We start from the raw sequence: 20209 nt of genomic DNA on the forward strand, positions 1-20209 counted from the left end.
TCGGTAAGCAGTATGGCGGTTCAAGTCAAGAATTTGAATTGCGTATATGTAATACAGTTGTATAAATGTACATATGGGTAGGATACACACGACCGTGGCGTATAACTATGTAATGTTCCATAATTTATTGTACAAGCTTTGCGACTGTGTTCTATAAATAAAAATAAGGCTAAAATGTTATGTAACAAAAACTCCATAAATGTTTCATTAAAAAGTTGTAACAAAGAATTATATCGATTATATCAAATATTATATCAACATTATATATTTATTATAACTTTTTAACGAAGCATCTATGGACTTTTTGCTACATTTTGAGTTTGAGTTGAGTTGAGTTGAGTTGAGGGTTGAGATATCTTTTATTAATGTTACAGCGAAAGATGGTGTTCTCAAAAGCATTCTACTTTTATATTGCTACTTCGTTTACTTCCAATTCCACTGCCTTCGCCTCTCCATATTTCATTTTGGTCTCATTTTTACCTGTTTTTACTTATAGAACTAAATAGAACATACTGGCAAAGTTTGTACGTTAACTGCGGGGCATTTTATGTGTTGTTCTCACTTTTAGATTGCAACGCTCTATGGCTATCAGTTGATTTGTAAAATACATCTTATGACGTTAAGAGCCTTACCACGGGAGTGTTAGACCTATGTATGTGATCGTGCAATGAAGGTGCGCTAGAAACATGCGCAGAGATAGGATTTTGTGTATGCGCATACGCCGTTAGTACGGGGCACGGTCCATACGAATCAGAGACCATTCCGGTCGCTCTTCTTCACTTGGCCGGTTAAAATGTTGAACGTCGTATCGAAAGCAGCTGCTGGCGCCTTAAGGGCCGTCAAACCCACTCTTCTTCAAAATGAAGTTGCTAGAATCTCCGGGGCATTATCAGTAAATAGTGAGTATAAAAAGAATTATCTCCTAAGTTTCATTAATATTCATTTTTATTCAGATCAAACCACTGTGCTTCATGGAATTGTATTTTACTTGTTATTGATGATACTCGTTATTCATTATTACTTCACGTAGTTTGTTATTCCTTCTTCATGCTTATACGGAAAGTAATTCTTCTTTGCTCGATTGACACCTAAATATTGAAAAAGAAAAGTGTTGTATTGATTATATAATACATATTATTTGATCAAACTGTAGTGGTAACTCTACTGTGCAACATGGCGGCATTAAGGTCATCGATTAATTTTTGACGATATCAAGATAATTTGTTAGTTCGATTGCGATTATTATTAATATTATCACTTAAACCTTATTCGAATTCTAGCTGATGCATTTTATTATTTTGTATCATAAAAAATCCTTCTTGTCTTTTTGACTGCTTTCGGCAGTCATGTTTCGTGGATTAGAGAGAATCTTCGTGTCTTGATACGTTGTTTTAAATAGTTACATGTAAACAGTCAATAGTACTTACTATAAGATTTAGATCTGAAAGAAATAATGAAGAATATAAAACAGTTCGGTTTTCTATGAAGCACTCACATGTAGTTTGTATTATGTAACTTACCTTCATAAGGATTATCTAATATTATTTAAATTTTTGGTAAAGATTACCTCATTTATGATTTTTTTGTATCATTGTCTAATTTATAAAATATTATTATAAAATTTCAAAAATTTCATATAAGCAATATTCAATTATATGCAAGCAAATATTAAAAGAAATAATTTTTTATAATTAGGCAGAGATTATGCGAAAGCTGCAGGATCTAAGGCTGGTGCACAAGGAAAAGTTGTTGCTGTCATTGGTGCAGTTGTTGATGTACAATTTGATGATGATCTCCCTCCAATTCTTAATGCCTTGGAAGTCCAAAATCGTACCCCCAGGCTGGTACTTGAAGTAGCTCAGCATTTGGGAGAAAACACAGTGCGCACTATTGCTATGGATGGTAATTTCATGTTGTAATTCTACAATTTAGAAAAGAAGTAATTTAGTAAAAGAATATTTCATATAAATAGTTTTTACTTTTACTGAAACACAATTATATGTATGTAGGTACTGAAGGTCTGGTTCGTGGACAAACTGTCCTGGATTCTGGATATCCAATTCGTATTCCAGTTGGTGCTGAGACACTGGGTCGCATTATTAATGTTATTGGTGAACCAATTGATGAACGTGGACCTATTCCTACTGACAAACTTGCTGCTATCCACGCAGACGCTCCTGAATTTGTAGAAATGTCTGTCGAACAGGAGATTTTAGTAACTGGAATAAAAGTCGTAGATCTTCTTGCTCCTTATGCTAAGGGAGGAAAAATTGGTAAAATTCATATTTTATCATTCAAATTTTTATTTACTTTATAATACATAATTGTTACTGGTTTTTATTGCTAATTGAATAGGTTTGTTTGGCGGTGCCGGGGTCGGGAAAACTGTATTGATTATGGAACTGATTAATAATGTAGCAAAGGCCCATGGCGGTTATTCTGTGTTTGCTGGTGTAGGTGAACGAACCCGTGAAGGCAATGACTTGTATCATGAAATGATTGAATCTGGTGTCATTTCATTGAAAGATAAAACCTCCAAAGTAGCTCTGGTATATGGTCAAATGAACGAACCGCCAGGCGCTCGTGCTCGTGTTGCTTTAACTGGTTTAACCGTTGCCGAATACTTCCGAGACCAAGAAGGACAGGATGTATTATTGTTCATTGATAACATCTTCCGGTTTACTCAAGCTGGTTCTGAAGTATGTATTATAATTTGAATATTATTATTATTATTATTAAAATCGTTCTCTTTTATAGGTGTCGGCCTTGTTAGGTCGTATTCCATCCGCTGTAGGTTATCAGCCAACATTGGCAACTGATATGGGTAGCATGCAGGAGCGTATTACGACAACAAGAAAAGGATCTATCACATCTGTACAGGCTATTTATGTACCTGCTGATGATTTGACAGATCCTGCTCCAGCAACCACTTTTGCTCACTTGGACGCTACGACTGTATTGTCTCGAGCTATTGCCGAATTGGGTAAGTATATGTATTTATAACCGCTTACTTTCATAACTGACAAAAATAAATTATATAAAAATTTATAATTTTTTCAATACTATAGGTATCTATCCTGCTGTCGATCCACTCGACTCCACTTCTCGTATCATGGACCCTAACATTATCGGTGCTGAACATTATAGTGTTGCTCGCGGTGTGCAAAAAATCTTACAAGATTATAAATCACTTCAAGATATTATTGCCATCTTAGGTATGGATGAATTATCGGAAGAAGATAAACTGACTGTAGCGCGTGCTCGTAAGATCCAAAGGTTCTTGTCTCAACCATTCCAGGTATGTACATACATTATAGTTTATAATATTAATCTTCCATAATGTATTGTTTCTGTTAACTGATCATTTGTGTGTAGGTTGCTGAAGTGTTCACTGGTCATCCCGGCAAATTAGTACCGCTAGAAGAAACTATTAAAGGATTCAAGAAAATCCTTGGTGGAGAGTATGATCATTTACCAGAAGTCGCGTTCTACATGGTCGGACCGATTGAAGAAGTAGTCGCAAAAGCAGAATCGTTGGCAAAATAATAAACTTGATTCACAGTCATCATAATCATGTCATTAAGAAATAATTAAAACGATCTTCTAATAATAGAGGCTTGTTTTTTTTTATTTACAAATATTGGATTTCATCCAAAAGTATTGGGATCTTTGAACATTACAAAAAGGGGATTAGAAGATTGTTTTTCGCCCAAAAATACATAAAAAGTATAGAAACTTGTCGAGAACATCATGAACATAATCGTAAATATTATATAAATTTTATAATTTTGTTCCGGATGTTTTCATTACAGATGAAATCGATATTGTTATTTAACATTTACTTTAACATTATAGGATATGTTAGGAATTAATAAAAGTTTTACAAAAATATACAGATAAATGTACAATTTAACAATTTTCCGTTTTTGTAAAGCATTTTTCTTCCAATTAGGGAGGGGAAATTAGTTTACTTCCAAACACAGAAAGAAGTATAATTTGTTTAGTTTAATTATGGAAATAATTTACATTTTATAAATAATTATTGCTCTTTAAGTGTAATTATTATTATGTTTCAGTATCAGATTTAATCATTGGTTTTTTTATTCGATAAGTGTCCCTTAAAATCTGAAATATAAAATTATTTAGTATAGAGCAACATTTAATTACATGAGTATGTATACATGAATGAAATTGTGATTACCTTCCATTGTTCCATGTTTAGATACATCACGTTTTGAATGTTAGACCTCTTTCCTGCCATTACTTCAGTTGTCATGTCTCTAGAGCAGGGTTGAACAACAAGTATTCCAGATTCATCTGTTGACAAAGTAGAATTTAATAAATAGAAATCATAGTTTGTAATTGTCAAAACTAATATTACCTTTTGCTACTATTACCCTTCCATCTCGGACAAGAAAGGACATTTGTAAAATATTTTGAATAGTTTTTCCAAAATCATTTGGATGTAAAATTAATTTAAAAAAATCAAGAGGTTTGGAGTAGGTTTTATAATATTTAGAGATGATTTTGTTCATTTTTACAGTTTGTTCTGCACTTTCTTCTTCTTTTTCAACTGCCACTACTTTATCTGGTTTTTTTATTTGTGCTTGAGCTTCTCTAACTGTTGGTTTTCTTTTGTTAATTTCCTTCTTTTCTAATGGTACCAAAGTACCTAGAAATATGAAAGATAAAAATACAATATCTTCTTCATATTAGTCATACAAATTGTAACAATAAAATTTGATAAAAACCTAGTAATGTGGTATAATGTGGTGTTCTTTTAAAACATTTTGTAACTCGTGATTCTAGAAATGACCAATCTGGTGTTTCTGATGTAATATCAGAACATTTCTTCATATATTCCACCTAAATTAATAAATAACTTATTTAGGAACAATAGTTGTTAACAAGAAAAGTACTTATTGATGCAACATGTACCAATTTTTCAGCAAATTCCGCTTGATTATATGAACATACAAATTTTGTCAAAGATCTTGTACATTGTTTTAAAATGTTAGAAGATATGCTCATCATTTCTGAATCCATTAATACCTCTTCTTGATTATGCACTAAAAAAATAACATATAAAATGATAAGAAAATATTTGAAGAAATCAAAATAAATCAAATGAAGAACAATACGCTTAAGAATTATATACCTTTTTCTTCTAAAGTTGTTTCAGAGTTTATATTATCTGTCTCTTCCATACATAATTCCAAAGTGTGTATAGTATCAGCATTAACTGCATCTTCTAAAAAATTTACATTGCGTATAATATTTAATTTTTTTTATAATGCATATTATTAAAAATCATACGTAAAGATTGTGCTCTAGTTATAATCCTCCTTAGAATCTCTTTGCGTTGTTGTGGTGATCGTGTAGACGACGTGCTATCGTTACAATTGTTACTATTTCTGGACATTTTGAGTTATTTTCTATTGAAAGACAATATATTTGCAGAACACAATGAGTAATTAACAAGGAGAAACAGTGTTTTCGTTATTTTTGTATACAATAACAATCTCCAAACCCAACACTAATTGACATTGATCTTTCATCATAGTGAAATAAACTGTACTAATATTTGGTAATATAGAAACTAGCCCCACTAGAAAAGAGCCACTGTATTTGTATTAGTATGTTGTATGATTATCGTTTTACAGAATTATTTATCGAAAATGTATTTTTGAACATTTTTAATTCCTCTAATGATTTTTTTTTCATGATGTAAATTAATGTAAAGTACTAGGAACGAAACTAGGAAAAAGAAAGTTTATGATATATAACTGTATACGAAGAAAAGATTTGACATTTCGTGGTTACGAACATTAGTAAGCTTCTTTATAATCAAAAAATTAAAGAAACGGGCATGGAAAATACCTCGAATAAGGTATTACTTATAATTCTTTATTAATAAAATGCTGTGGAGATTATTGATTGTGTAAAATTATATTTTATAGGAAGAACAGAATAATCAGAATGATTCAGACTCTGAGGTAGATGAGGTAGAACCTAGACTCAAATACGTCAGAGTACGAAATGATTTAGAACATATATTACAAAATGATGCAGCTAGTTGCATTGCAGTACATCCTAAGGTGTGAAATATAATTAATACTACTTGTAAAAATTATATGATAAAAATAATGTTATGTTATGAAGGTTAAGCATAGTAAAATGTATACATTATATAGTCGAAATTCTAAATCTTGGTTAATTTTTTGCATGACATACTACTATCGCTACATTAATGCTTATTACAGTAATTTAATCTTTGTTTAGTTCCTATGTCTGGGTTCACACTGGGGTATGATACATCTTTTAGATCATCAAGGAAATAATATACAGTCTAAAAGTTTACAAGCACATACAGTTGCTGTCAATCAGATTTCTATAGACCATAATGGAGATTTCATTGCATCCTGTAGTGATGATGGAAAAGTTTTTATATATGGTCTTTACAGCACAGAGAATAATCATAATATGAGCATGGGTAGATTAGTTAAAAGTATAGCTATAGATCCAAATTATTATAAAAGTTGTAGCGGAAGAAGATTTATTACAGGTGGTTATTTTGTTTTATTATTATTATTATTTAATTCTTAAATACATTTAAAAATTAGTTTCTCAGAGATGAAAATTATTTCTAGGGGATGATAAATTGGTTTTGTATGAAAAAACATTTTTATCCAGAATGAAACTAACTGTATTGTGCGATGCGGAAGGAGGAGTAAGGTCAATTGCATGGATTGGACATTTTGTGGCTTGGGCATCTGATACTGGTGTCAGAATCTATGATTTAAATGCCAAATGTTCATTAGGTCTCATTAAGTGGACTAGATCTACTGAGTAAGTAGGAAAATGGTATGCAAAATTTTTATATGTTATTGAGGCTAAATTAATTCTTAATCATATTCTATACAGTGCATTACCAGAACATTACAGATGTAATCTTCGATGGTCAGATGATAGAACATTATTAATTGGTTGGGTTGACATAGTGCGAATTTGTCAAATTAGAAAGAGGTCAATACAGGAAATGGTTAATAGAGACCTACCGGAATTTGTGGTAGATCCAGGTATACATTTTATATGTAATAAAAAAGATATTATTAATTATATAAGAAATGGTAGATAATAATGATAAAACTTCAATTTTAGTTTCAACTTTCCAAGTGGATTTTTATATTTCCGGTATTGCACCTTTAGAAAATCAGTTAGTATTACTAGGTTGCTTGAAAGAATTGGATGAAGATGGAAAGAGTCAGAGGCCCACATTACATGTTGTTGAACCAAAGTATCATGATTTTACTCTTGTGTGTGCAAATTCGCTTACACTTCGTGGTTATAAAGAATACAGTTGTAATGATTATCATTTAGACTGTTTGAAAGAGGAAAACAGGTATTTAGTTCAATTCTACTAAATTTATTATATCAAAACTAATCTTATTTTTATATGATTATTTTTAGGTTTTTTATTGTCAGTCCAAAAGATATTGTTGTAGCTAGTTTATATGATGCGGATGACAGAATTGAGTGGCTATTGAGTCATGGAAAATTCGAACAAGCATTAGAGGCAGTAACATTAGATAATGGCAAAGATTGTAAGAAGTACACTTTTGTTTATGTTGGCCGTATATACTTAGATCATTTGTTAGCTTGTGGAAAATATGATGAAGCAGGAAAACTCTGCTCTAAAATTTTAGGAAAGGATAAAAAATTGTGGGAGGAAGAAGTTAGTATCATTTTTTCCTTTACAATGTCCCAGTTTCATTCATAGTTCCATTGAGTAATACTATTTCATTGCAGGTATATAAATTTGCAAGAGTTCACCAACTGAGGTCTATTTCTTCTTACCTCCCAAGAGGCGATGTCACGTTAGATCCATTGATTTACGAAATGGTTCTTTATGAATATTTGAAAATGGATCCTGATGGATTTCTTCAACTAGTCAAAGAATGGTCTCCTAAATTATATAAAGTTGCAGCTGTTGTAAATGGTGTTTTGGAACATCTTATCGTTGATAATCAACGACAAAATGTACTGTTAGAAGCTTTAGCTATTCTATATATTCATGATGAAAAATACGACAAAGCGTTAGCCATGTATTTAAAATTGAGACATAAAGATGTATTTCAGCTTATTAAAAAATACCATCTGTATAATACCGTTTACGACATGATAGAAGGTTTAATGGATTTAGATGCGGAACGTGCTATACAATTTTTTTTAGAAAAGGATGCAGTACCATCTGATATCGTTGTACAAAAATTGCAGCATAATCATCGATATTTATACTTGGTAAGATATAAAAAAACAGATGTGAAATAAATATAATAATTTCTCTTTCATAATAACTATATTTCAAAGATGACTTATAACAGTATTTAGATGAATTAAATAAAAAAGATACAGAAGATAAATATCATGGATTGTTAGTCCAGCTTTATGCTAATTATTCAAGAGATAAATTGTTACCTCTTCTACGCCGTTCTAATAATTATCCAATACAACAAGCACTAGATATCTGTAGTCAGCGAAAATTTTATCCAGAAATGGTATATCTACTTGGTAGAATTGGAAACACTTCTGAAGCTTTAGCACTTATGACTAGAGAATTAAACGATATGCAGAGTGCGATCGCATTTTGTCAAGAACACGATGACGAGGAACTGTGGAATGATTTGATTATTTATTCTTTGGATAAGCCCAGTAAGTAATAATGAAGTGCTAATATTTTTAATATTTCATAAAATTATTATTAAATAATAAAATTATATTTCTTTAATGAGACTAAATTAATTTGTTTCTTTCAGAGGCTATTACATTTTTGTTGCAAAAAATAGGCACATATGTTGATCCTAGACTTATGGTACAAAGAATAGAACCGTCTTTAGAAATTCCTGGTTTAAAGAAAGCTTTAGTTAAGATGATGTGTGACTACAATCTCCAAGTGTCAGTACAAGAAGGATGTAGAAAAATGTTATCCAATGATTATTTCAATTTACATGAAAGGCTAGTTAAATGTTATCAAAAAGGGATATTTATAGATGGTTAGTATTAAATAATTGTAATTCTAAAACGATTGCAAAAATTTCATTTATGTTAATGATTATGGTCACATTCTTTAGATGACCAAATGTGTGGAGCTTGCCATAGGAAAATAATTGTAAGAGGTATCTATTAAAATAATATGAATTATTCAAATATATTATTAGTATTACTTTAATTTCAATATATTATTCATTACAGAACCAAGGAATCTAGTTGTATTTTATTGTAAACATTCGTTTCATGAAGATTGTCTACCAAATTTCGAGGTAGTGGTAAGTATTTTACTTTTAGTAAATAATTTAAGTAATTTAGAAAGTTTCTCAATTTTTTTATGTTTCAATCTTATTTTTTAGGAAAATTGTGTTATATGTAACTCGCAAAAAGATATATCTCCTAGCAGAAAATGATACAGGTAAACTTTAATGTTAATAGAAAATATTCTTCATAAATTCAAATATAATCTGTAACTATGTGTTTTATTATTTTAGCTTTTGTAATATTTGATCAATAGTAGCACATTTAGTACATATTTTGAATACTTTAAGACATCCAGGACATATCGAACAAGACTGAAAATTAAAGAATTATATGATTGTTTTATAAATATAATACCGATATAAAATTGTATTATAAATACATATAAAATTTACTTTATGATCTCCACAAACTTGAATAATAGCTTGACATTGATCACAAGTTCTCTTTAATTGCGGTAAGATATCAGGCATAGAATTTATTGGAGTAGATACATCAAATTTTTCTTGATTATCAGGTACAGTATTATTTGAATCTTCCGAGCAGATAGATTTTGTAAAGCCGTCAGAACTCTGAAATTAATTGTTTATTTTAATGATGAGCTTGTCTTCGTTATATAATTCAAAGTATTTGCCTTCATCTCATGACATTCCTCTGTAAAAGATGTGGAAGAAAATTTCTTCAATGTGGTATAATCTATATAAAATCCACAGATACCGCAAAATGTATCCAACTTTTTTTCTGCTAGCTGTGATGTTACACTACTATCATAATCTTCTTTCAATGTACTGGTCTCCCAGGTCATTGGATTCTTTGCAAACGCTTTAAAATGTTGTATTGTAAAGTCTATCACGTTTTCAGGTTTTACTGTGGAGACCAGTAATTTATAAATAATATTAATACATTATCGTAAAATATTGTGCATTTGACCTGTTTGAGAAGTATTGGTACAATGTTTCCCCAGTTGAAAAGATGATTACCAACTAATAGTGTTTGAACGTAATCTGCGATCAATTGCTTTACTTCTGGATGGTCAGCTAGATATTCTGTTTGTTCAGCAATTTTGGAAAACTATTGATGGTGTAAAATATGCATTTTATTTTGATATTGATTATTCCACAGGAAAAATATTTAATATTTTACTATCTTACTTTCATATCTAAATATTTAGAAAACATTTCAATATCTTCTATCCAGCATTCTCTGAGAGGCGTTTCCATTCTTATTGTTTTACTTCGGACATCTGGATCAGTTAATGGATTAATTTTTAATACATATGGCACATCCAACCAATTATGTCGGAGTATTCTTGCTTTCGGAGTTAAATAAGTTCTTATAGTATGAACAGTTCCATCTTCTTTGCATATTTTACGTTCGATCGTATAAACATCTAAATAATGTCCATCTAATTCCATACGTTCAGCAGGAATACATATCTAATAGAGAAAGTATTTCGTTATTTATTTTAAATTCATCGGTACTCGTTCATATTCTCTTACATAGTTGGATTCAGCAAGATCTCCATCAATGGAAATGCTTTCAAAAGTTAATGTTCCCTCATAATTTATAAGCGCCAAATATCGCATAAGTAATATATTTACTCCTTCACTTATTAGATTGCTGTTAGTGCAAAAGGATAAATCTTTAGTTTCAGTAGATTTATCACACAGACAAGTGCGTGTCAATTTTACAGAGTAACAATTCTCTTCAATGCCTATAAAAATTGTTTTTTCATGCAGTCCATCTTCGTATACGAATCTGCAATATTATATAACATTAATATTATTATAGAAACACAGGTTTATTAAAATTAACCAACTCTGTCCTTTTTTCTTCTAGGCAGTGGAATTTCGACGTTGCCGAACTAATAATTTTTGACCCACCGAAATGACCATCAATAGACATCGAAGATTGCACATGCACTAAAAATTCCCGAGCCTTGGGCCCGATGGATTCTACCAAAATACAATAACCGCCTATTGGTTCCGTCTCCTTCATAGGTTCATTTTTTAAAGAAATTATTAAGGTCTCCCGGAAACATAAATCTGCTTGATTTACATCGTCTGAAGTACAAAAAGAAAGAAGCTGAGTATTTAGAACAGCATAATATTTTTTTCAAAAAAGAATTTACAATCTAATAGTGAAAACGACATAGCTTATAAGTATCAAAAAAATTACATTCCAAATACAATTCATTTCACCAGCAGCGAATAAATTTACCAACTTGTACATTAGATATTATTCTATATTATATTTTATTACGTACCGTTTTTTATGGACGTTTATTTGTTTTATTTATGGAATATCTTTATTCGTTGTTGGAGAAATTTAGTTAGAGCGAATTATTTTAATAGGATATGGGGTGCAAACATTTTATTATTGTGAAAAATTTTTAACAGGTTCATTATTAATATTTACTTGTTTTGTTCAAAACTGATCGATCGTAAATTCATAATTTATTGTACATACTAACGTATAGATTACGATTTCAGAATGAAATTATTTTACAATAAAACGTAGGGACATTATGATTTATGCTTTAATATGTACAGTAAGAAATTTGTCAAATTGTTACGATATATAATATTCTGTATTTTGTACAACAAGGTGCCATCATTGTATAAAATAATTTTGGTATGTGTTCTGTGGTATTAAGAGATTTTATGAGTACACGATTTATCCATAATGTCACAGCTATACCTAAGATATTTTATCTAGGTCTCCATGTAAATATTGTGTCTAAGTTGCAGTGTAGAACAATAATAATGTGTAAAGTATAATTAATATATAAATTTTTTACGTCGCTTAAAAAGTTGTACGTTTCTGCGATAATTTATCTACTTGTCTATTTATTAAAAGGAGGAAAAAGAAAATGGATTTACCAATTGAAAATTCAGGGATCCAATCTCGAATATCAAATAGTTTACATAAAATTTCTTCTGTATTCGACATTTCAATTTCTTTTATTGAAAAAAAAAAGGGACAGAAGCAAGCTATTATCTTTTGTTTACATTTGGATTTGAAAGTAACTTCTCTATAAAGATATATTAAAGTTGTAGAAATCATATTCTATCATTGCACTACACGTTACTTTATTAAAAGGATTATGAAATGAAGATTAAACGAGGAGTACCAAAGAGATTGTTAGACATTCATATCTGTGAACTACCGAAAACATCCGACAGTAATTTACCTAAATTACCGCCAAATGCAAGATTTTATACCCGCTGGAAACGAAGCTTTCAGAAAATTTTTCTTGTTTCTGTGGATCATCCGTTAACACGAAATTTCTTACGCAGTCTAGCTGCGATTGCTTTTGAAAAGAGAAGACATGGACGTTCTTTAACATGGTGGGTAATACATCCCTGTAGTGACTTAAGGTAATTTCAATTTTTCAAACAGTTTTCTTAAAATTGTGATGAAATTCAATCGTAACGTGTATTTATATTTATGTAGATATTATTGGGACCTTCTAATGACATTTATATACCTGTACATGTTCATTATGGTACCATACATTTTGGCGTTTCAAAGAGTAGCTAAAAGTTCTAGTCCAGAAAGTTGGGATCCAGTGCATCCTGCATACATTACCTGCATATTTGATATTGTACTTAATTTTATAACAGGTTTCAAATCACAAGATGGTCATGAAATTTTTCTAGATCCAGTTTTAATAATCCGGTAATCCATTAAGATTCTCTTTTTATTATAATTAACGAAATACTAAAACTATTGTTTTTATATAGGCATTACGTGAAAGGATATTTTTTTATCGATTTTATATCGTCGGTTCCATACATTTGGTTTTATAAAGATCGTATTTTACCTCCTGGGCCCAATTCAAATTCTATTTTACTAATTCCTGAAATTTTGCCGCTTATAAAAATTGCACGTATTTATACATTGCGTTTTTACGTGCGACAAATTATTGCAGTAAGAAATAGTCATAAGAGTGAACAAAACTTTGCAGAGACAAAAAAAAAATATATATATATGTGTGTGTATTATCTAATTATTATGTTGATACATAAAGAGAAATATCTTTCAGAATTTTCCAATTTCTCACGCTGAAGAGAAGTCTATCTGGTTAGCGTTTTTGGTACTGTTAATATTTCATTGGTGTAGCTGTATAACACACATCTTTCCATTTATTATTGCACATATAACTGGCGTTACTAAAGAGGTATAAATTCATTTTTACTTTATGTTTACTTTAACTCTTCAATGACTGATTTATTGTAGAATTACAATCTATTGCAGAATTCAGATATGTTTCTGTTTACTACCGGATTGTACAAGAAATCCGACTTTGATATTTATCTGACCTATTATCACATAGGTATGAGCAATTTCTTTGCATCAAGTTTCATAGAGTTCCATTCCTTGGGTAAATCCGATACAATAATACGTTGTATCTTATTGTTGTTTGGAAAAGGATGTACAATATATTTTATGGGTAATCCTTTTTTTTGACATAATTAATTTTTAATTATGCATTGAGAACAAATGTCTAATCGTTTTTCATATTATAACAGTCATAGTTTTACAATTAGTTCAATCAGCTGCAGAACCAGAATTAAAATATCAACGAATTATGCATCAAGTGAAAGAATATATTCACGAAAAGAAACTTCCAGAGAATCTTAAGAAAAAGCTTATTGCTTATTATGAGTATCGTTTTCAGGGCAGTTATTTTAAAGAGAATGCTATATCTCGAACTTTATCAAGTTAATATACATACATATAGCTTGTATTATAGTTTGTATATAGCTTGTATTTCATTTGCTATTTGCATTTTCATATTTAGATCATTTGAATCAAGAAATCATGATCCACGGTAGCCGCGGATTAGTAGATATAGCGACCATTTTACATTCTTTACCACGCGGCATTATTGGAAATTTAATGGGTAAGATATAGAAAAAATATGTACATATGTATGTTTTTTTATTTGTGTGTTTATTTTGAAAGTTGTTTGGTTTTTTTTTTGATTATAATAATCTTTATAGGAATTTTAAAACCGGTTATTTATCTCAACGAAGATATCATATATAAAAGTAAAACTGACGGTGACTGTATGTTCTTTATAGTCAGTGGAACCGTTGCTCTTATTACATTCAATGGAAAAGAAGTATATAAAATTCAGTATTGACATAGATTATGAAAAGTCGTTTTTCTTCCATATGACAGATACAACTATTAATTTTTTTTGTAAGATATGTCACGAGAAGGATGGAGGCTATTTCGGTGAAGCAGCTTTAATATATCCCGATCGAAGAAGATTAGAAAGTGCAATTGCGTTAGAAGTATGTGAATTACTGCGCTTAGATCGCCGTGATTTCAAACGTATGTTTACTGTAACATCAACTTTTTATAAGAGATTGGAAAAGGTTGCTAAGGAAAGATATGAATTAATTACTAAATTAGGTATTAGTAGTAAAGATGTTAGTTTGGAACCAAATACGCCAAAACAAAGCAATGAAACTAGTCAGGAGAAAGAAGATATAAAAATTTAGGTTAATAATTAAGATAATAATATTGAGAGGAAATGACAATAAAGAAAATTGAAATATTAGATTAATCGTTTAAATATTTATACATTTTTGCTGTTTATTGTATTACATTTCATGTCATTTCAATATTAAAAAGAAATAAATGATGTAACATTATCGCGAATTTACAAGTTGCATTTGCCCATATATTATACACAGTGTAGGGTACAACCTACTTCTTGTACATATGTCGAGTGTCAGTGTCAGTCGCAACTCGCATTCAGTTATATGCGTTCGACTTATCAGCTTTTCCCAGTTTTGCAAGTCGCGAAATTTTGGTACTTTAGCAGAAGTTACGCGATGTAATTAATTTAATTGTAATATTAAAACATATAGGTTATAATAAGTAAATTGTTTCTTAATTTTTATTTTTAATTAATTCATTCCGAATAATTGTAAAATAAGTAATTACAATTATCTGTCACTATCAGGTTATACTGTTGGTATTAATTTGTTGTACTTTACTTAATAATATCTGATTTTGTAATGATTATGTCTGATTATGTAATGCCGAAATGAAATCAATATTATTGAAATTAAACTTGTAATAAAATATTACGAGGTTAAATCTAAGAATTTGACGTGTTGTACACGTGGCCAAACACGTGTGTTATTTTACTTAATTGTTATTGTTGTTAGCAATGTTATTTTAAATTATGTTGTTGTAATTTTAATATTTTAATTTCGTATTTTATTTAGAGCAACAAACATGGTCGAATTAAAATGGGAGGAGAAGTATGAATTCATCACCAGAAACTTAGCTGAGTGGCTTGGTGATGAGAAACTTAAAAGTATTCTCAAACAACGAGATTTGAAGCTTTATTGGGGTACTGCTACAACTGGTAAACCTCATATTGGCTACTTTACACCAATATCTAAAATAGCAGATTTCTTAAAATCTGGTGCAGAGGTTACTGTATTATTTGCTGATCTTCATGCGTATTTGGATAACATGAAAGCACCATGGGAACTTTTAGAACTTCGTACTCAATATTATGAAATAATAATCAAAGCTATGCTTAGGTCTATAGATGTACCTTTGGAAAAGTTGAAGTTTGTTAAGGGAACAGATTATCAGTTATCTAAGTAAGTAATCATATATAATTTGCTATGATCATGCTATATTAATCATTTTTTATTAATCAAATATATTGTAGGGAATATACATTAGATGTGTATCGTTTAAGTTCTGTTGTAACTGAGCATGATGCAAAAAAAGCAGGTGCTGAAGTAGTTAAACAAGTTGCAAACCCTTTGCTCTCTGGATTGTTGTATCCAGGTTTGCAAGCTTTAGATGAACATTATTTGGAAGTTGATGCTCAATTTGGTGGATTAGATCAAAGAAAGATCTTCACCTTCTCAGAAAAGTATTTGCCATTGCTTGGATATGAAAAACGTATCCATTTAATGAATCCAATGAGTATGTATGCAATATAAAACCATTAAATATAACAACTTTAAGATTACTGTATACAGTATATGAAATTGTATTTTAGTCCCTGGCTTAGCAGGATCAAAAATGTCTTCTTCTGAAGAAGATTCAAAGATTGATTTGTTGGATAATGCTGCAGCTATTAAAAAGAAATTAAAAAAAGCATTTTGTGAACCTGGTAATGTGAATGACAATGGAGTTCTTTCATTTGCTAAACATGTAATATACCCTTTATTAAAAGAAGGAGAAACCTTTAATATACAAAGGACAGCTGAATTTGGTTTGTGTCACTTTTATTATTCTAGGAATTTTTAGTAAATTTATTGTAATATAAATTTTATTATTTTTAGGTGGAGATATATCATTTGATACATTTGAGGATCTAGAGAATGCCTTTGCTAAAGAAGAAATACATCCTGGAGATTTGAAAAGTGCGGTTGAGGTTTATATTAATAGACTTTTAGATCCAATTAGGAAAGAATTTGAAGCAGATCCAAAATTAAAAAGTTTGTTGAGCAAAGCATATCCTCCACAAAAACCAAGTAATACTTTTTATATGAAATATGAACATTAAGCAAATTATAAATTTATATAATATTATGATATTTATATCAAACATCTAGAGGTGGTAGAGGAATTAACACCAGCTCGGTTAGACATCAGAGTTGGAAAAATAGTTGAAGTATCAAAACATCCTGATGCTGATTCACTTTATATAGAAAAAATTGATATTGGAGAAGCTAGTGGACCTCGTACAATAATCAGTGGACTTGTAAATTATGTACCCATAGAAGAGATGCAAGACAGAATGGTAGTTATCCTTGCAAACTTGAAACCAGCAAATTTAAGAGGTGTCCAATCTCATGGAATGGTTTTATGTGCTTCTGTGTATGTTTCAGTTAAATCAATAAATTTCTTTTATTACATAAGTAATTTCTCTAATCATAATTTAATATGTAGGGATGAACCAGTAAGGCGAGTTGAACCATTGAGACCTCCACTTGATAGTAAACCAGGTGAAAAAGTCATTGTTGATGGATACGAAGATGGATCGCCAGACGATGTACTTAATCCAAAGAAAAAAGTATGGGAAAAATTACAGGTACGTTTATTATTTTTTATTTAATAAAGTAAAAAGGATTATATATTTTTAAATTACCAGAATTTAATTCTTTATACAGGTTGATCTTGTAGTAAATGGTAGTGGAGAGGCATCTTGGAGTGGAAACGTTTTACTTACTGCCAGTGGTGGAAAACTTACAGCTGACAGTCTTAAAAATGTAGCGATTAAATAATAATACTTCAGATGTCTAGGTATACATGCATTTTTATTTTCTACTTGTGCAAAAATAGATTGAATCTCGATTTGATCGAGAAGTGCTTTATATTTAAAACTGCCATTTTTACTTCGTTTAACTGTTTGCATTACTATTTTATATTTTTGAAATGTAAGTATACAACACAAAAATAGATAAAAAGTGCATCCGTGTAAGGGATATTTGATATATTAGATGCTGCTCATTATATCCTTGTTATATTTCTCAATAAAATATATAAGGCATATCGAAATTAAAGTAGATTGATTTCTAAATTTACTTATGTAGTAGTTGATGAAATATTCGGTATTGTATCTCTGTCATTATAATTCGTTCGTACACAAGGAGATCGTGGTCTTAGATCATGGAAATTCTGTGCCCTTAATTGTGAAACATTGCACGATTTCGATTTTCGTTCTTTCTTCTTGTAGATTAACCAAGATGTAGCTGGGCACAATGCTAATTCCTTTCTTAGTGAACTACTACTACAACCATATAATAAAGGATTTATTGCTGCATTAAGCAGTATTAAATATCTACTAATATACCTATAAAAATTTATACGTATATTATACGCTACACTGAAGGAATATTTTATTAATGAAATGGTTTTGAAATAATTACCATAATGGGTACATAGATTCTGCTTGTCCTGTTTTAGGCGTCTCTTCCAATAACTGTGCCCTTTGAATTATTAACACAGTAAATGGTACACGGCATACAATGAATGCTAGAACTATTAATGCCAGTACTCGTGCTACTCTTCTTTTATATTTTACTACAATAGGATACTTACTTCTCAGAGCTTGTGATTCATAGCGATCTAACTAGAAATAGAAAATAAAATATGGAGTTTTATCTATATTTTTATATTACATGTAAGGAAGATTAAATATTTATTATTTAAATACTTTTATAAGAATGGCTGAGTAACATATTGCCATAATAGCCAATGGTGCCCAAACGCTTAAACTGGCAAAGATATGCCAATAGGGGTAGACAAGCACAGTGTCTTCAGTACAATACGTTTCTAAATAATTTTTCCATTGTCTTTCGTAGTAATGTCGAAAATAGATTAAAGGGATAGCAACAGATATTCCACAAATCCAAGTAGAGAAAAGTAAAATATGCATCATCCTTCAATAAAGAAATATAAAAATGTATACAATTTCTCGTATAAGTTTTTGATATTATTAGTACTTTGTTTTATCACCTTCTTGATAATTTTCCCGAGCAATTAAGAACAATAGCCGAAACGCGATCATAACTGATTGCACTCAAGTTAAAAACTGCAACTAATGTTAAAGCATGCACTAATGCTCCATCCGTTCGACAGCCAATATCTCCCAAAATATAATTTTGGAACAGATCAATGCAAAGAAACATCCACGGACAAATCAAACACGTACCAAAATCTGCGATACACATGTTCACAATCAAGAGATTTGTCGTAGTGCGTAATGATCTTTCTTTGAGCACCACATAAATTAATCCACCATTAGCTAAGGACCCAATGATGATAATTGGTAAAACACTGATGATTTTTCCGATTAATTCCAATGTAGGTCGTATTTCCCAAATTTCTGAAGGAAACGTATGCTTACTAGTGTCGACATTTTCCCACTAAGAATTTATATATTTATCAATTACACTGATAGTGAATATAATAACAGGATGATTTTTTAAACACAAAATCATACTTCCGACTTGGTAGTTATAAACTCGTAGATATTCTTCATATGATAATTCCACTGTATGTCTAATATGCAAGTCTTATTCAACAGATGTAAAAAATCCATGTCCTTTAATATACTAAGGTATAAGAACTATATGAATTCTAATAAGGTATTGAGGGTTTAATCATAATCCCAAGAGCTTAATCTAAATGCAACAGATGGTACATTAACATTAAGAGCAAGCTTGTTTATTTAGCTCTTTAGTAAGATCCAAAATATGTCATGTTGGTTCAGACTAATTTCCGATAAATTCTAATGTTTAAAAGAATATTTTCTTTTTATGAAAAATAATAACTATTTATCGCCTGATCCATATTTCGATTTATAATCGTATTTTATTTGCTTGCGAAGATGTACATATAAGTACACGCGAATTTTATATAAATATCTCTATAATGATGTGTGATAGATTTTTTATGTGTATAAATTAGTTCATCTTTTTGCTTATTTACAAGCATATAAATTTGGCACACTTAAATAAAGATATCTCGTACAACATTTTATGTAATTGCATAACAATATATAATATAATGAAGAACATTGTATTATATATTTCTTATTATACTTTCTATTATATAGTTTGTACTTGATAGATTATTTTCTAGTCAGTCATATCTAGAATTATCTAGATAAACGTTACGATTCTTAACTTTTTTATAGAAAAAATACATAAAAGTAGGCTAGTACGATTTAATTGTGCAAATAATTCTACTTAATTTTCGATAGTAAAAGAATAAAAGTAATTGAAATTATTAATCTTTACATAAGATATTTTTACAAATACATTTATATTTCTTGTTACAAATTTTAACATCATTGGAACTTAAATTAATTCTAAAATTAATCTTTGATCTTCTCTTTCCC

The 20209-nt window shown here is 30.0% G+C and overlaps 7 protein-coding genes across 11 annotated transcripts; 4 read left to right on the forward strand and 3 right to left on the reverse strand.

The window, feature by feature from the left end:
• The first annotated feature begins 691 nt into the window (after window positions 1-691).
• Window positions 692-3895, forward strand: LOC117204482 (ATP synthase subunit beta, mitochondrial). 2 transcript variants are annotated; one of them, XR_004487100.1, is made up of 8 exons: window positions 692-899; window positions 1696-1902; window positions 2010-2273; window positions 2356-2699; window positions 2758-2983; window positions 3069-3298; window positions 3376-3679; window positions 3711-3895. XR_004487100.1 is itself a non-coding variant. In XM_033441922.1 (7 exons), the coding sequence occupies exons 1-7, from the start codon at window positions 794-796 to the stop codon at window positions 3544-3546; spliced, it is 1548 nt and encodes a 515-aa protein (XP_033297813.1). In that variant the 5' UTR covers window positions 692-793; the 3' UTR covers window positions 3547-3891. The 2 variants fall into 2 exon arrangements, 1 of the variants encoding a protein (XP_033297813.1); XM_033441922.1 differs by having other exon boundaries at window positions 3376-3891.
• Window positions 3896-3986: 91 nt separating this feature from the next.
• On the reverse strand, window positions 3987-5649 carry LOC117204517 (EP300-interacting inhibitor of differentiation 3). Its single transcript, XM_033442006.1, has 7 exons — window positions 5317-5649; window positions 5159-5251; window positions 4939-5069; window positions 4752-4866; window positions 4382-4672; window positions 4202-4317; window positions 3987-4125 (listed from the first exon to the last, which is right to left on the reverse strand). Exons 1-7 carry the CDS (start codon window positions 5420-5422, stop codon window positions 4066-4068), a joined length of 912 nt encoding a protein of 303 aa, XP_033297897.1. The 5' UTR covers window positions 5423-5649; the 3' UTR covers window positions 3987-4065.
• An 87-nt stretch (window positions 5650-5736) lies between these two features.
• LOC117204447 (vacuolar protein sorting-associated protein 41 homolog) lies at window positions 5737-12121 on the forward strand. Of its 3 annotated transcripts, XR_004487093.1 has the most exons (15): window positions 5737-5890; window positions 5961-6098; window positions 6283-6565; window positions 6651-6849; window positions 6925-7079; window positions 7162-7402; window positions 7471-7735; window positions 7810-8301; window positions 8385-8712; window positions 8817-9053; window positions 9132-9176; window positions 9253-9326; window positions 9408-9466; window positions 9543-9766; window positions 11149-12112. XR_004487093.1 is itself a non-coding variant. In XM_033441855.1 (14 exons), the coding sequence occupies exons 1-13, from the start codon at window positions 5870-5872 to the stop codon at window positions 9459-9461; spliced, it is 2532 nt and encodes an 843-aa protein (XP_033297746.1). In that variant the 5' UTR covers window positions 5737-5869; the 3' UTR covers window positions 9462-9466; window positions 11149-12112. The 3 variants fall into 3 exon arrangements, 2 of the variants coding, with proteins under 2 accessions (XP_033297746.1, XP_033297759.1); XM_033441855.1 differs by lacking the exon at window positions 9543-9766; XM_033441868.1 differs by lacking the exons at window positions 5737-5890; window positions 9543-9766 and having other exon boundaries at window positions 5966-6098; window positions 6326-6565; window positions 11149-12121.
• Window positions 9773-11331, reverse strand: LOC117204609 (ciliogenesis-associated TTC17-interacting protein-like). Its single transcript, XM_033442149.1, has 5 exons — window positions 11129-11331; window positions 10809-11067; window positions 10461-10745; window positions 10290-10380; window positions 9773-10176 (listed from the first exon to the last, which is right to left on the reverse strand). Exons 1-5 carry the CDS (start codon window positions 11305-11307, stop codon window positions 9896-9898), a joined length of 1095 nt encoding a protein of 364 aa, XP_033298040.1. The 5' UTR covers window positions 11308-11331; the 3' UTR covers window positions 9773-9895.
• A 147-nt stretch (window positions 12122-12268) lies between the features above and the next one.
• LOC117204547 (potassium/sodium hyperpolarization-activated cyclic nucleotide-gated channel 1-like) lies at window positions 12269-13396 on the forward strand. The gene is made up of 3 exons (XM_033442055.1): window positions 12269-12689; window positions 12766-12990; window positions 13056-13396. Exons 1-3 carry the CDS (start codon window positions 12421-12423, stop codon window positions 13378-13380), a joined length of 819 nt encoding a protein of 272 aa, XP_033297946.1. The 5' UTR covers window positions 12269-12420; the 3' UTR covers window positions 13381-13396.
• On the forward strand, window positions 13393-17862 carry LOC117204473 (tyrosine--tRNA ligase, cytoplasmic). Of its 2 annotated transcripts, XM_033441911.1 has the most exons (13): window positions 13393-13492; window positions 13570-13765; window positions 13845-14036; window positions 14117-14218; window positions 14319-14440; window positions 14526-14613; window positions 15542-15947; window positions 16019-16281; window positions 16358-16573; window positions 16644-16835; window positions 16917-17181; window positions 17254-17395; window positions 17475-17862. In XM_033441911.1, exons 2-13 carry the CDS (start codon window positions 13579-13581, stop codon window positions 17586-17588), a joined length of 2289 nt encoding a protein of 762 aa, XP_033297802.1. In that variant the 5' UTR covers window positions 13393-13492; window positions 13570-13578; the 3' UTR covers window positions 17589-17862. The 2 variants fall into 2 exon arrangements, with proteins under 2 accessions (XP_033297802.1, XP_033297792.1); XM_033441901.1 differs by lacking the exons at window positions 13393-13492; window positions 13570-13765; window positions 13845-14036; ... (1 more) ...; window positions 14319-14440; window positions 14526-14613 and adding an exon at window positions 15042-15163 and having other exon boundaries at window positions 15561-15947; window positions 17475-17687.
• Window positions 17812-19647, reverse strand: LOC117204584 (neuropeptide Y receptor type 1). The gene is made up of 5 exons (XM_033442134.1): window positions 19310-19647; window positions 18823-19232; window positions 18521-18746; window positions 18234-18436; window positions 17812-18157 (listed from the first exon to the last, which is right to left on the reverse strand). Exons 1-5 carry the CDS (start codon window positions 19406-19408, stop codon window positions 17890-17892), a joined length of 1206 nt encoding a protein of 401 aa, XP_033298025.1. The 5' UTR covers window positions 19409-19647; the 3' UTR covers window positions 17812-17889.
• Between the last annotated feature and the right edge of the window lie 562 nt (window positions 19648-20209).

Source organism: Bombus bifarius, unplaced genomic scaffold (genome assembly GCF_011952205.1).
Source record: "Bombus bifarius isolate JDL3187 unplaced genomic scaffold, Bbif_JDL3187 scf7180000007966, whole genome shotgun sequence".
NCBI lineage: Eukaryota > Metazoa > Arthropoda > Insecta > Hymenoptera > Apidae > Bombus > Bombus bifarius.